At 39.9% G+C, this 16419-nt stretch overlaps 1 protein-coding gene across 5 annotated transcripts in view; it reads right to left on the bottom strand.

Moving 5' to 3' along the window:
* DENND1B (DENN domain containing 1B) overlaps window positions 1-14104 on the bottom strand; it is a 251133-nt gene extending 237029 nt beyond the window's left edge. For 4 of the 5 annotated variants that reach the window (XM_058533738.1, XM_058533739.1, XM_058533737.1 and 1 more), the window contains exons 1-2: window positions 13447-13525; window positions 11324-11388 (exon numbers count right to left, since the gene is read on the bottom strand). In XM_058533738.1, coding sequence (XP_058389721.1) covers window positions 11324-11388; window positions 13447-13463 — 82 coding nt within the window. In that variant the 5' untranslated portion in view covers window positions 13464-13525. Of the gene's footprint in view, window positions 1-11323; window positions 11389-13446; window positions 13526-14036 lie in introns of those variants that run through there. The other variant, XM_058533740.1, reaches the window with a different exon arrangement.
* Window positions 14105-16419: the final 2315 nt, after the last annotated feature.

Genomic DNA, 16419 nt, shown 5'->3' on the forward strand with positions numbered 1-16419 from the left:
ATTAAAATTTGGGTTTCAATTAGTATTTCATTTTAATATTTCCACTTTTAGAGTAAACATGGTCATTAACAAACACAATAGTAACCTTAAATAAGTTGGGAACTAGTATCTTTGTACATAAAAATTCTTCACTTACTATTTCTTCTATAACATGTCTAACCTGTACACAGTGAACACAACCAACATATAATCTTGATGAAATTGTGTTGCCCCTTATTGTCAATGATTATTCTGCAGATATTCATCAACAAAATCACACATTTCATGGCAAAACTACAACTCCAAAACTTAGTTATCACATCTGCTGTTGTAATAAGAAATAAAAAGAGATAACACATTATTTTCTAAAAATCAAATAAATTAACCTCATTAATTGCTTATAATTAAACAGAAATACTATCTTAATTTATATAAAAGAGTAACAACGAGCAAGAACACGAAAAAAAATTTCCCAACTATTACATAACTTCCTCTTCCGAACATCATATCCAAAATACACTGGAATCTCAAAAAAAAATAAGCGATTTAAGGGGCCGGCCCAGTGGCGTAGTGGTTAAGTTTACACGCTCCGCTTCCACGGCCCGGGGTTCTCAGATTCGGATCCCAGGTGCGGACCTACGCACTGCTTATCGAGCCACGCTGTGGCAGGCATCCCACATATAAAGTAGAAGATGGGCACGGATGTTAGCCCAGGGCCAATCTTCCTCAGCAAAAAGAGGACGATTGGCAACAGATGTTAGCTCAGGGCTGATCTTCCTCACAAAAAAAAAATAAAATAAAATAAAAAGCCATTTAAGAGTCCTTTCTGAACCACTTCCATACAAGTTTATTTTAGAGTAACTATTTTTAATGCATAGACCCTGAAGATATATGGTATTCTAGTGCCTTAAAACACATCTGAACTTATTTGGGTTCCATTTCAACAAATGTTTTCTGCACAAATTCATAAGTTATTTCAAATAATCTTTTATCGAAATTAATAAGTCTAAATTTATAACTACCTGGGTGACAAAATTTTAAAAGACTGTTTAATTTTAATTAATAATAAATTTGAATACTAAACACATCCTTATGCTGGTGTATTGCTGCTATCAAACCAAGACAAAATTACTTTTGAAATGACTAATTTCTGGACGTTTATACATTTGCAGAAGACCATCAGATGTACTAAACTGATAGTTCTACACTTTATTTTCAGATTCAAATGATAAGTAAGAAGGAACTGAAAGAGGAAAAGGCTCTATCTGATCTTTACCAGTTCTGCCTGCTAAGTTACAGAGTTTGTGGTTTATCAACAGTTCTATTTACACAAAAATTTTTTTAAATAAAGCATCTATTGCTTGTGATAAAAATCAACAGCCTTTCAAAGTTTTTTACATTAAAATTTTTTTTTAAATTTAAGAAATCTAAAATAGGTATTGGAAACACAGCACAACCTTTTACTAATTTCACAGAGTATAACTTAAGTAATCACTGAACACCATCTATATGGAAGACACCTTCTGAAAATCTATAAGAGATCCAAAGAGATGCTTGCCCTCAAAAACCTAAACTCCAGTGGTGAGCTTAAGTTAGGTTCAAGTTCAAGATAGCATAATAACTGCCACAAGGCAGACATCAAAAGGATTATCACTCAGCAACTTCTTTTTATATCTTTTACTTCTGTAGCTTCACTTTCACAAATTTCACCTGTTCAATAAAGTTGCTATACTTTTAAAGAATTCCTTTTAAAGAATTTAATAACAATTATTAAACTTTCAATACCCTTTACAATTTCCATTCCTTTTGTTTAAAAGCAATCTCAGTACCTTAAAAATACTGTTTCAACAATTCAACACATACTTTGAACACATACTTTGGGTCAGACACTGTTTTAGGCTCTGAACAAAACAAAACTAAACCCGACAACCCCGACATCAAGGCAGATTACACTGCAGCTGAGAGTGCTTCTTGATCATCTAGATAAAAATATTTGTATCAAAATCAATATATGTATTCTTTAATTATTCACACAAGATTCTGAATGTGAACTAAAACTCCAACTAATTTTAGAAAAAGATAACCACCTAGTACCCAACTGAGAGCTGACAAGATATCTATCCATGTCTCCTCCATCACCTCAGGACTACCCCTGACTCTCCGCTCCTCTCTCTCCCACTTCCCCCATGCCCCACATACAGAGCTCAGTTAGGTGCCCTCTTCATACTTGGTGCTGTATACTGTGCAACCTCTCTCACAGCCCTTACTACACCCTTACAATCATTGATTTGAAACTGACACTCCCTCTCTGAAAATATCATCTTCATAGCTGCTTTTCATCTGTGCCTGACATATAACTGGCACTCAGAAACATGCACTGAATGAATGAAAGAGGACTGACTACTTCCTATGGGGTTTGTGCTCTTCTTCCCATTGTCATCTTTTGATGTTTGTTAGAAATTAACACAATATCATAACAACTCTGGTCAAGCCTAGAATTAGGGATTTGTTAAAAGGGTGGCCTTCTAAAATTGCTGTGAAAAATTTCAATGCTATTAGAAAAAGATGATTATTTTAAAGGCAGCACAGTATAGTGGTTAAGACTTCAGGTTCTAGAATCAGGAAAAAACAGGTTCAAACTCCAGTCCCACCTCTTACAGCTGTGTGACTTGGGTGAGTTATTTAACCTTTCTGAGCTTCCATTTCCTCAACTTTATAAAAAGGATAACAGTCCCTACTTCATATGGCTGTAGTAAAGATAAACAGGATATGTAAGCTCTTGGCACATTTACTGACATATTGTAAATACTAAATAAGTAGTAGTTTTTATTACTACTGTAAAACATCTAACTAGAAGCCCAATCAGAGAGAATCAATTCATAAATGAGGCTCTGTAACCACGATGCTATAGCTTTATTTCATTAACTAAGAACTTACTAACAAACAAAAAAAAGTCTTAATGAAATTCACCGAATACTCTATAAATATACTTACACACTTACTAAAGCTGTTGATCACAAATTACAAAGGCAGTATCAATATAGATATCGACAGAGGTACACTTGATCCTTAGTTCAGAGATCTTTCCACTATAGCGAACTGCATCTTTTTAATTAATTTGAGTTTACAAGGCTTTCTTTAAAATTAAAATGCTCCCTTGAGGGCTATCTATCAGTTGTTCACACCTCACTGTGAATTACTTTAATCAAAAAAATACATTAAGTAACACCACCTACTTAAAGAAATTGCTATTTGAAGAGTAGTGAGAAGAGGGGTAATTTTAAAACACATGTGCTTCAGGTGGAGCAGGCCTGTCTAATGCTCACAGGGAGAATCTTTATGCAGCCACCCGGCAGCACGATGACAATGGCACCTGCAGGGTGAGAGCAGAGCGCCTCCAGGAATTATAGAAGACATCAAAGCAATTCCCCTCTAACGGGTTGAACTAGGTGCTCTTTAAGAAAACTTCCAGGTCTATTATTCCACTGTTCTCTTCTGCAATGTAACCTGAGACCCCAAGTGGTCTTACAGTCTTCTCAATACCTCTAATCTCCTCAATACCTCTAAAAAATCCATTCAGGACACCTTTGGCAAGTGCGCCCACAAGGCCAAGGACTGACACAGCACACAAATGTGAAGCAAGACCACCCTTTTCTATAGATAAAATTCAATCACTACCTGGAACTCATCAACTTATCCTTAATTTATATCAACTAAGAGTCTAACTATGCTCAGAATAAACACAACAGGGAAACCATCCAACCTAACAAATAGAAACACTGCAGTATTTCAGGAGTTTCTCAAAGCTTTGTTTAATGCTTTCTAGCTCAAATAAAAAACATTAAGAAAAAAAAAAAAAAAAACACCTCTCCTAGTTTCCATAATGTTCCTTTAGCAGAAGCCTAAGAGTTTAAAAGTGGGAAAAGTTTTTGAATGTTAAATATTAAAATTTATTTCCAGGGAAGAAGGATCCTTCAGAATTGATTTGAGAACATACTTCACACTTACTCCCTTTGAGTTTCATTGTCATCTAAAATAACACCATGGCTGCCTGGCTAAAGTACCCCAAAAATGCCTACTGCTAATATTGTACGTATGCTTTAAAACGTATATTTTAAAAGGTAAACTATTGTCCTCTAACTTGCAAAATGAAAATAAAAATTTGGAGGCATAAGAAAATCCTTCAAAGAAGAGAATATTATCCAAAGTCTATCAGGAACATATTACCTTGCAAGTCAAGAAAACAAGAAAAAACCTGAACAAACTGGTGCCTCTGTGGCAACACAACAGTGGCCAAACAACAGTGGAGAGGATGCCACCGTGAAGAGAACACAAGAGGCACTGCCTCCCACGTGTCACAGTGGGAATCGTTCACATGAGAAATCAAGAGGTCACCTTGGATTAGAGCAGCAAAAATAACGAACATGTGAACAAACAAAAGTACTTAACGAGACAAGTTATAATCAAACTATTAAAACATAAACTCTGCAGCATCCCTACCAGAGTAATCATCAACAAATATTGAACACTGAAATTTGATTTTTACACTTGCCGGCAGCTCTGTGGAGGAGGATGTAATGTTCCAAAGCCAAAAATAAATGTATGGCTATTCTTAATGATTTTCCACATAAAACAAAAATGGTGTATCTCAAAGATAAAGTTCTAAAGAACACATTAAATTTTGTCCCTGGTTAGCAAGCATAAGAAAATAAGAGTTTTATTTTTTTCAACAACCTGATATAAAGTTAATATTTTCAGTGGATATCATTCTAATCTATCCCAGTGCATCTGGATTGAGAGGGACTAAGAAAGAGTTCTTTCATAAACACAAAGCTAGAACAAAAGCATGGCAACCACATTTTACTCACAGCTTCCTTCCATGTTAGGCAGTATGTCAAGTCTCCTAAACCACTTTATTGTACATATGATTCATCAAAGTTCTACTTTCTAAATGTTAGGGTTTTATTGGGTTTTGGGTATGTGTGGATGGGTCTAAATGGATTTAAAGGTAGCCTCCACAAACATACATACATAGCAACTGTCCCAAGAAATCTTGTGATGTGAGAAGAGAGGAGAGCAGATATGGGTCCTGAAGGGAAGAGCCTGAGCACAGAATATCCCAAGACAGCCCAGCCCAAGATATATATGGTCATGTATTTCTAACGTCCCTGCTACTGTCATACCAGCACACATGTAAGACCACTTCTACAACCAGCAGCTCTCTATGAATTAATTTGATCAACATTCTTTTGATCAAGTCTAGGCACTATGCTAGGTCCATGTTCTTTTATTCACTCTGTAAATATTCACTAAACATGCCAGATACTATGCTAAGCTTTTCCATAAGGATACAAATTAATAATTCATGGCCTGGTTCCTGAAGAGCTTACTTTAAGCAGGGCAAATAGACACTTAGATATCTATATGTCTATATCTTACTATATTAGACATATCTATAAGAACACAGTAAAAGCTAAAATACTGGTAGAAGCAAAATGCTGCGATTCTGTGTAAACAGTATCCCTATAAAGGAAAAGTTTTCAAACGCAAAAGTGAGCTTAGACACATGAAAAGATGTTCAACATCACTAATCATCAGGGAAATGCAAATCAAAACTACACAAACGTGTCACCTTACACCCGTTAGAATGACTATAATCACCAAAACAAAAAATAACATATGTTGGAGAGGTTGTGGAGAAAAAGGAACCCTTACTCACTGCTGATGGGAATGCAAACTGGTGCAGCCTCTATAGAAAATAGTATGGTGATTCCTCAAAAAATTAAAAATAGAAATACCTTATAGGGGCCGGCCCAGTGGCATAGCGGTTAAGTTCACTCATTCCACCTCGGCGGCCCAGGGTTCACTGGTTCAGATCCTGGCACGGACCTACGCACTGCTCATCAAGCCATGCTGAGGCGGCATCCCACATAGAAGAGCTACAACTCTACAACTATGACACACAACTACGTACTGAGGCTTTGGGGAGGAAAAAAAAAAAAAAGAGGAAGATTGGCAACAGATGTTAGCGCAGGGCCAATCTTCCTCAAAAAAAAAAAAGAAAGAAAGAAAGAAATACCTTATGATCCAGCTATCCCACTACTGGATATCTATCCAAAGAACCTGAAATCAACAATCCAAAGAGGCCTACTCACCCCTACGTTCATTGCAGCATTATTCACTATAGCCAAGAAGTGGAAGCAACCCAAGCATCCATCGACAGATGATTGGATAAAGAAGATGTGGTATATACATATACAATGGAATACTAAAGACAAAATTGTCCCATTTGCAACAACATGGATGGACCTGGAGGGTAATATGTTAAGCAAAATAAGCCAGACAGAGAAAGACAAACACCATATGATTTCACTCATATGTGGAAGATAAACTAACACATGGACAGAGAGAACAGTTTGGTGGTTACCAGGGGGTTGGGAAGGGTGGGCACAAGGGGTGAAGGGTCACATTTATATGGTAACTGACAAAAAATAATGTACAACTGATATTTCACAATGTTATAAACTATTATGATATCAATAAAAAGTAAATAAATAAAAAGTGAGATTAGAAATAACTTTCTTGTGCAAGGCACAGGGGATACTGACTAAGTTAGGGTTCTTTGGTGTAAGGTTCTGATTTAAGAAAAGAGTAAGAGGCAGTTAAACTGTTAACATAAGCTAGAGATCAGAAAGATGGATAATTTGATACCGGGTTGGATGGGCTGATAAAAGTGGAAAGTTGGCAGCAAAGAGGGATTTGTTCCTAAGAGAAATTATTCTAGGCACAGAGAAAGGAATAAAGAAAACAAGATTTGCTGAACAGGTGTTGAAAACTACTAATAGCTAGAACTGTTGGATCAAAGATTCACTAAATATGGAGATGTAAACCCTAAAAAAGAGGAGTGGGGGCGGAGAGGGGACTCTCCTGAGTCAGCATCAATAACCTCAAGGAAAAAGCTCAGTAATTATTTCATGTGGAATTATAATCGATTTATTAATTTCAGGGAAGACACTGTATTCCTGTTTAAAAAAAAAAATACCTGCACCACATGTATCGAGCTTATGTGAGGTCATTACACAATGAGAGGCAATAGAGCAGTAGATTTAAAAAAAAAAACAGATTAAATCTATTAAAAAGAAATAAATTAAAATACCAACTCAGGAGCCAGACCACTTTGGGCAAGTCTCTTCATTTCTCTGGGCTTCAGTTTCTTCATGTGCAAAATGAAGATACACATTTCCTATCTCATAGGATTTTTGTGAGGCTTAAATAGTACATGTAAAATACCCAGAATTGTGCAAGGCACAAAGTGCTACACGAGTACCAGCTGTTGCTGCTGCTACTCCTACTACCACCACTACTATTACTACCACCACCACCTACTACTACTACCACTACTACCACTACCACTACTACTACCACCTACTACTTACTATTATTAACTACTGCTAACTACTAGTACTACCATTAACTACTAACTATTACTACTACTACTTCTTGGGGTAAGCTAGCAACAAAACACAAAAGAGAAAGCTAGGGTACCAAGGCCACTGCCTGGAAGAGAAACCCTAAGAGAAGGCATCTCCAATCTCCTACTGAGGAAGGGTTACTTTTCAGGTCCCTCAAGTCTTGATTCACTCTGGGGACAGTAGGGACACGACGGTAACACTGAGTTTTGTTACTCAAATTGAGGAGAGGCCATCACTGCTGGCTGTCCTTCCCTGACTGCTGGGAAGCAAGAAAGACAGCAAAGAGAGCAGTGACAACAGCAATTAGCTTGGAGATCTACCAGGAAGAGCATTAAGATCTAAATGTTGGCACTTCACTCTCGGAGAGTTGGAGCAGAAGTTACTAGGGAAGTTGTATAAAAAGACGCGCCAACAGTCTGTCAGACACCACCGGAACCAATTCTACTAACACAACAGGGACACAGTAGGGAAACACTATCTTAAATTTGTGGGGCCCTCCTTGTGAAACTATTTCCCAGTGTTCTAAAATGTGTTGTTTTCAGAAAATCAATGTAATGCCTTTGAAACAAGCCCAAATAGCAACAGTCAGATGAAGATCATTACCTTACCAGAGCTAGCTATACCGAGTTATATTTCAACAGCTAATGCCATTTCAAATCACTACCTAAACCTTAGTTAACAATAATTTGTCTCTGAAGACATTTATGATCTAAATTATTCAGGCTAAACGAAACAACTTAAAACTTCTCTATTAAAAGTAAACAAAAGGGGCCGGCCCGGTGGCACAGCGGTTAAGAGCGCATGCTCTGCTTTGGCGGCCCAGGGTTCGCAGGTTTGGATCCCGGGTGTGCACCGACACATCACTTGTCAAGCCATGTTGTGGCGGCATCCCATGTAAAGCAGAGGAAGATGGGCACAGATGTTAGCCCAGGGCCAATCTTCCTCAGCAAAAAAGAGGAGGACTGGCATCAGATGTTAGCTCAGGGCTGGTCTTCCCCGAAAAAAAAAAAAAGTAAACAAGAGAAACATGACAACTATCTTAATGTAATATTACCAATCTTAGCATAAACCAAGTTTACCATGAGCATCATATTTTCTATGAGATCAAACAGATAGTCATCAAAAAATAAACCAGTATTCTGAGAAATAAATAATTCATTCAAAAAATAAACCAAAATTCTGAGAAATGCAAACAACATTTTGATTTCCCAACATCTACTCCTTGCCAGTTTAGTAAATCAATCAAGATAATCTTGCCTGCTACCCCACCAATGATTATTTTAGGAATGGTCGGAACGATGCCAACTTGGGCACTAGGATTGAATGTTATGGTCTATGGGTGGCAGAGCTGAGGTGCAGAGAGAATATGGATCTTTGATGACCTGCTACTAGACTTCCCCTTACATGAACTATCAAGTTTTCTAATTATTTAAACTGGTTTTACATTTGTACCCTAAGCATACTAATTTACACATTTTGTTTTCTAGGTCTATTACTACATAAGAACATCATCTGTGTTCATTTACATGTTAGCAAAAAATACTTATCCTACTTTAAACAACCTGATACACACAGATTCATTAAAATAAACAGGTTTTATTGACAGTTAAATAGGAATATTCCAATAACTTTCTTTAATAATTTCCAGACATTTTCCCCTTTAATATTTATCAATAAAGTAGAAAATTAATAAAAATATTTAAAAACATCAAACTCTCAACTTGACATAAAATTTTAGTTATATAATAGCATTACTTTTTAAAGCACAAAAAAATATAACTTGTAGACTCTAAAATATTAGTCATGTTCATACTATTTAAGTCATAATCAAAACAAGAAAAGTTGCTGGGGCTGGCCGGGTGGCACAAGAGGTTAAGTGCACACACTCCGCTCTGGTGGCCCGAGGTTCGCAGGTTCAGATCCCAGGCGCACACCAACGCCCTGCTTGTCAAGCCATCCTGTGGCAGCATCCCATATAAAGTGGAGGAAGATGGGCACGGATGTTAACTCAAGGCCCATCTTCCTCAGCAAAAAAAAAGAGGAGGATTGGCATTGGATGTTAGCTCAGGGCTGATCTTCCTCACAAAAAAAAAAAAAAAGGAAAGAAGAAAAGTTGCTAATGCTTTTTACGTGATTGAGTTTAGCTTTTTAAAGAAATCTTTAAAATTTGCTGCCAATCAGCCATATTAATGGAATACTTGGGTAGAATGGATAAATAATTGCAACCTATAGAGAAGCCAAAAGTGTTTAACCATTTATTCTATTTCCAACTTCATCATGCTAGATAAACTGTTAAAATAAAAATGAAGATGTTTCTAATAAACAATGATTTAAACAATAACAACAGCAAAAAGGAAGAAGGTAATAAAAGAAAAGCAGGAGTAGATACCAACTGGAATAACCAGTTCCTGGAAATGCACAAGGGCAGAGGAGGGGGGGAGGAGGAAACCTCTCAGAAGTCTTTACAGAAAGGTCACACTCTGACACACGCACAGATGAGGCATTATAGAAAGCAGATACATTCTGTGATCAAGATCACTTTAGCATGCATTTAAACTTATAGAGAAACCATGTTTTCCGAAGGAATTTAGCCTGTTTTACAAACACGTAAGGTGAGCATTACTTCACGCACCTTAGCTAATGTTATAGTGGGTATTTTGAAGATTTATTCATACCATAAATACACTACAGATTTAAATTGGAGCTGAAAAAAATAATGTATCCCTTTGAGTCTTCAAAGAGAACTTGGCTGGGCCTCAAAAGAATGTAAATGGACAAACTTCAATACCCACAGGACAACAAAAGATAACCTTTTTAATCAGAAAAAGCTCCCTAGAACCTAGCAGCATTCCTTGTCCGGGGACAAACCAGACCACAGCTGTTGTTCAAACGGGCCAGGAGTACAGCAGACAGGGCTGGTGGAGCCTGGAGCATGTGTGACTTCCTACCTAAAATTACTTGTGCCCATTTTACCACAGCTGGGTTGGGCTCCTCTATTTTAAGGTGTGCAGCTACAAATTGCTTAGGAGCATATAATTGCTGTCATTTTCTGGAGCTAAGAGTGTCAGGAGACCTTCCTCCAAGCTTCAGAATGGACAAGTAGTCTCCACAAAATCCCACACTTAATCACCATGTTCTCTACGGTCTAAGTACACAGACTACAAGTAAAATCATACACTGGAGATAGCTATGAAAACATACCACACCAGAATACATTAAAAAGGAAATAAGCAACAAGAGAGATCTCTTACGTATTCTTTTCCACCACCCCTCCCCCACACACATACACATATGACAAAGTTGGGGAAAACCTGACAAAAATCACCATACTAAAGGGTTCTTGTCTTTTCAGGAAATTATATAGAACTGACAGCCGAAATCCTTCCAAGTAATGTCCCACTAATGTTTACCTCTCTGAACATGCTACGCTACTGGAGTAAATCCAACAGAAGGGGCTACTCAGTCCGCTTTCTGGAAACATTAGAAGGGAATTGGTGTGGCTCCCATTTGTACTGGCAGTAGAATTTTCACTGATGTTTAAAAAAGGAACTAAATTTTCAGAGACAAATGAAACAAAATGAAAAGGTATGCCCTTCCACAAAAACTAAAGATAACTTTATCAACGAATGGTCAAGTTGAGTTGTAAGTTACATGGCCTTAAGACATACCTGAAATTTAAGCTGCACAGATTAACATACATGATTTCTGCAAAGACCTAGCATCTATTTTATTACCAGCAACTTGACACACTAGATGCAGAATACACATTTAGTACTATCATTATCCTTATGCTATTATGTTCCAGTGGTCTACAACATTAACACTTGTTTTGACAGACTTAGTCATTTTAAGAATTAACAAAACACACATACCTTCATTTTCAGAGGCATGACATTTCACTTTCAATACCAGGTCAAAGGTTCTTTCTGGATTTTCCCTAAAAGAAAAAGAATTTTGTTTTATTTCCTATGATAAATAAATAAGCATCTCTATAAAGTTGATACTTTCTTAACTCTAAAAACTAATCTTGTTCTTGTCTCAATATATCTCATGTGACTATATGACCACAACGTAGCAGAAACAACAAAGTTTCTTCCCAGTTTAGCAACTGAAGAGAGCTGAGGCCTAGGCGTTCTGAGACTTCGGGCAAAACATAGAACCTCTGAGCCTGTTTTCTCACCTATAAAGTGCCTTGTTCACTGCACAGAGCAATTGTGAGGGTTATAAATCAAATAATACAAGTGGCAGTACCTTATAAAGTATTCAGTGCTGGATAAATGTAAAGCATTGCCTTTATCTTATTGAATCAAATCAGAAAGCCAGGATGTTCCTAAGCGTCTCTAACTTTCCCTGCCAACAGAGTCTGACAGCAGGTTCTCAGGCCTTCTTCAAAAGACTTGCAACATAAGTGTAAATGATGAATCCTGGTTCCACCTGCCACGTTCTAGACACCCCAAAACATTCATGATGCTCCTTAAATGTGACACTTTGCATATACTTCTCTTGAGATGTAGTTACCATACTTAAGCATGTTTAAAGCAGCAAACTCTACACGGACTCCAAGGCTAACAAAAAAGGCCTTGTTTTATGTCAATTATCTGTGGGGAAACTGGACATCTGCCTCAATATCAGATTTTCCCAATAGGAACAGTAGCTGCTTTGCTTCATTCAGAAGTTCACTTCTTTACTAAGTTGTCATACATTCAACCTATTCATTGGTTTAATTTCAAAAACCGAATTGAAATCTATTGAGACTTTTTTTTTTTCCAAACTATAGCTCTGTTTAACCTCTTTCTGCCAGAAGATAAAAGATGAGGCAAAGTGTGATACCACAATATCCACGTGACCGAAGTGTTAATATATTTCGGTTACTTCTACTAAGGAGACCTCAGTGTCTTTGTACAGTGGCAGTTTTTAATATGTACTTCCTTCAAGAAACTCATGTCAGTTTGGCTTCTACACAAACATTCATTTAAAAAGTTTATTATGAATCTAGAAACATAAGTGACAAGCCATAGAAATTAACTCGCAAACATACATTTCCTCAGCCCTCCCACTATCAACTTGCTTCAGTGGGAATAATCTGGACTCAGGTGACCACCTTCCTCATAATCCAATTAACGTCAAAAAGCATACCCTCTTTTTAAATCACTTACCCTGCCCCCCCATGATGTCAAACACTGAAGAAAATCATTCTAAAGGACATAATTTTCCTATTTCCCTAATATTCTTTAGAATCTCTCTCAGGTGTAAAAGTTAAATACTGGTTCAGTTATACTGTGAAATTTAAAAAGCCTTTCACGCTAATACGGCTATACATGATATTCACTATTTTAAACTGGGGGCGGGGGGCAGGAGCTGTGAAAAGGGGGTAAGGGAAAAAAGAGGGAATTCTTTGCAAAGTAAGTTTCGGGAGAAAAATATAAGTCTCATGCCTCTAAGATCCTCAGAACAAAATCCCCACAGTTCTCCAAACTGCTTTTTACCTCTTCTGAAGGAAAATGTCCACTGATGTGCTTAGGCAAGCACATAAAAGACCATCTCATTGGATACCATTTTGCAAGCACCATGCCCTATAAAAACACACCTCAGAGGAAACATAATTTTAAAAGAAGAAAGCATCTGAGGCGAACCGATAAATACACTGAAAATGAAAGGTTTCTCTTCCTGCCAGGAAAACGCTTCGAATAATGACCGCTTAACCTCAAGGCTGACTCCCCGCGGACACCCGCGAGCCGCCGCCCCGCCGGTGCCGTCTGACACACTCGGGGCGCGCCAAGCCCGCGGCGGCCCCACCCGGCCGCCGGCTCCCCGCCACCCCGGGCGGCCGTCGCCGCGGGCCGGGCAGGCTTTGCGGCCTAGCGCTGTCCGGCCGGCCGGCCGAGGGCACCGGGCCCGGCCCCCCGCCCGCTGGGCCCGCGGCGGCCGGCGGCCGGGGGCGAGGGCCGGGGCTCCGAGCAGGGCCGCCCCCCGCCCGCCCGGCCGCCCCACTCACTTGGTCCTGCAGTCCATGGTTACATGTCGCGGCGCGGCCGGCCGTCCCCGCGCTCCGAGGGTCGCGCCGCCCCCGCCCGCCGGGAGGAGGCTGCTCAGAGCCGCGGCGGCGGGCCCATGCCGGCGGCGCCCCCGGCGCGTCCCCGCCTCCCACCGCACCCCACCCCCGAGCCTTTTTGTGACCGCAGCAGCGGAGCGCGGCCGCCGCCCCCGCGTCCGCCGGCCGCCGCCCCCGCCGCCCCCACAGCCGGGGCCTCTCGGTTCCGGCGCCCGGCCGCCCGGCGCGGCGGCTGCACCTTCCGCCAACCAGGAAGTCGGCGCGCGGGGGCAGGGGCGCGCGGGGGCGCGCGGGCGGCTCACCTGGGCCGCGCCGGCGGGGGCCGGAGCCCCAGCGGGAGGCGCGGCCGGGTCCCCGCGCCCCGCGCGCCCGGAGGGTCGGGGGCAGCGCCGGCCCGCTTGGCCACCGAGCCAGAAACGCCAGGTGCCCGTGTGTCCTGCGCCCCGGGCCAGCCCACTCCATTTCTGGGTCGGGGCCAGGCGCCGGGGCGTCAGGGCTGCAACCCCCGAGAAGCAAAGTCACCGAAAAAGTACCTCGCCTTGCAGCATTTTCCACACCGTGTGCGCACGGAATCGGACCCCTAATTAATTGGTATTGTTTGCTGGAACCTTCGTTTTAGGGCGTTTCATGTCATTGCAGACTGCAAATTCGGAGCTCCAGTTGACGCTCCGGGCTCCCGCCTCCCTCCAGCCGTGGCCTGGTGACTTCTCTGAAATTCAGAGCTGCCCCCTCCTGATTCGGGAATGTTCAGACATGTGCACCTGCTAACTAGCCCTGCCACGTAGCAAAATGCTAGCGCTCCCCTGGCCTGCACATACAGGAGGCAGGCGTTCCTATACCGCGGACTGCAGCGTAACCCACGACTGACTTGTGGACACGCTGGCGTAGTGACAGGCCTCATAGGACGGCAGTCCAGGGAGCTCAGAGAGGGCACGACTGAAGCCGAGGGTGAGAGGGGCTAGTATAATAACTAACATTTGCATAGCACTCAAGTATGCGTTAAGCAGGTGATATACACTGTCTCAGTACTTGCCATAACTCTAGGTGATCAATACTTTCATCAGCACTTTATAGATGAAGCAGCAGGCCCAGCTAGCCCAGTGCGTAATGGCAAAGCTGGATTTAAGAGCAGGTCTGCCTGATGCGGATTATTTACTTCTGCCTTCTCTTGCCTTCCTCCCTGTCCCGCTGCCTCATATCTAGGCTCTACCGAGAACAGAAACAGAAAAAGTGAATGATAGACATTCAAAAGATTGTCCAGGGCTGGGCTGTTACACGGAGATGTTCTGGAGAAGGCTTCTCCTGCAAACGTTACCACCCTTCACACATGGCCACAGTGGTTTTCAAAAGGTAAGATGATGAGAGGAAACCAAATGTGATAAGAATAGAGTGTGAGTCATGAGACATAGAAGTCAAACAAGAAGTCTTGGGAATTAAATAAAGAATTTAGAATCAAGAACCTAACATTAAGCTCAATTATACTCATCTTAAACGTTTTTGCCAAAGGTAGGTGTTACTTGGTCAACAAAATGAGATATATTGCAGAGCCGCAGACCTAACAGTCAAAAATGAGGACGAGACATAATGGGGAAACAAAAAAATTACATTTTAGCATCATGTGTGTCATAGCTTGACTTGGGGTGAGACACTTCAGTTTCTCAGTTCCTACATTTGTAAAATGGGAATTATTGCTTGTATATCACATGAACAATATGGTGTTCATGTTAAACAGTGCTACAAATTTGTGTGATCTTTTGAGAAATTATTCTCTGGATTTCACTTTCACAATTAGGCAAACTACACCACATAAATTTTTTTCCCAAATAGTCCAAAACCTTGAAAAACATTCCGTAAACTAAAAACCACTTCTGCTCCAAGTGTTACAAAATTTCTCAAACTTCTCCTTTCATTATAATTAATTCTTCTCCAAAGAAAGGAACCCTACCTGTAATGCCTACAACAGGAGTTTTTAATTTGTGGGGAGGAAATAGTAATACAGTTTTTCCCCATCATTTGTTGGGATTTAAGTGACAGTCATACCCCTGCATAATATAAAATTGTTATTTTTTCAATTTACTTTAAGTATGTGAAGGAAAAATACTACATATGCACACACAAAGGAAATCTTTTTAAGCCAGCTTTTAGGCTGATTGTAATGAAGAGATTTATTTATCTATTCTGATATTACTGAGGTAAAAGGGATAGAAACACAGATGGACACAATTTGCATGATTTGTTAAAAATGAAGAAATGGAATTTTGTATACACTTATCTTGGTGACATGTTTATTGAAACCAGTGGTATAATTTTAGCAACACTCGTTTCATATAGAACTTCTGACATGACTGATAGAGAAGTCTACAAAGGCAAACCTTCAAATTGGTATCAGATCTTCACAAGATTATATTTCAGCAATAATGTTTCCTACTTGACAATTGATATTAACATTTTTCAGGACCACAGTAGTCAAAGAACATAGTAAGCCATTAATCTTTTTAAATGTTTGAGTTTATATTCTTTGTGTGTATTTGTAAAGAATATGTATTCTGCAGCTGTTGGGTAAGCTGTTCTAAAAATACGTCCTTGATCAAGTATTATAATTGTGTTGTTGACATCTTCCATTACTGAATTTGCATCTGCATGTTATAATTCAATTAATGGGAGATGTGAGTTAAAATCTCTTAATATGATGGTGCATTTGTGTTTCTCAACTGATAGTTCTGTCAATTTTTGCTTTATATAGTTGGGGCTGTATTATAGAGTCAGACGTCACTTATTGTCAGGGACACGTTCTGAGAAATGCATCGCCAGGCGATTTAGTTGTTGTGTGAACATCATAGAATGTACTTACATAAACCTAAATGGTATAGCCTACTACACCACCTAGACTATATGATGCTAATCTGTGGGACCACC

The sequence above is a fragment of the Diceros bicornis genome, chromosome 38 (assembly GCF_020826845.1).
Source record: "Diceros bicornis minor isolate mBicDic1 chromosome 38, mDicBic1.mat.cur, whole genome shotgun sequence".
In the NCBI taxonomy this organism is placed as follows: domain Eukaryota; kingdom Metazoa; phylum Chordata; class Mammalia; order Perissodactyla; family Rhinocerotidae; genus Diceros; species Diceros bicornis.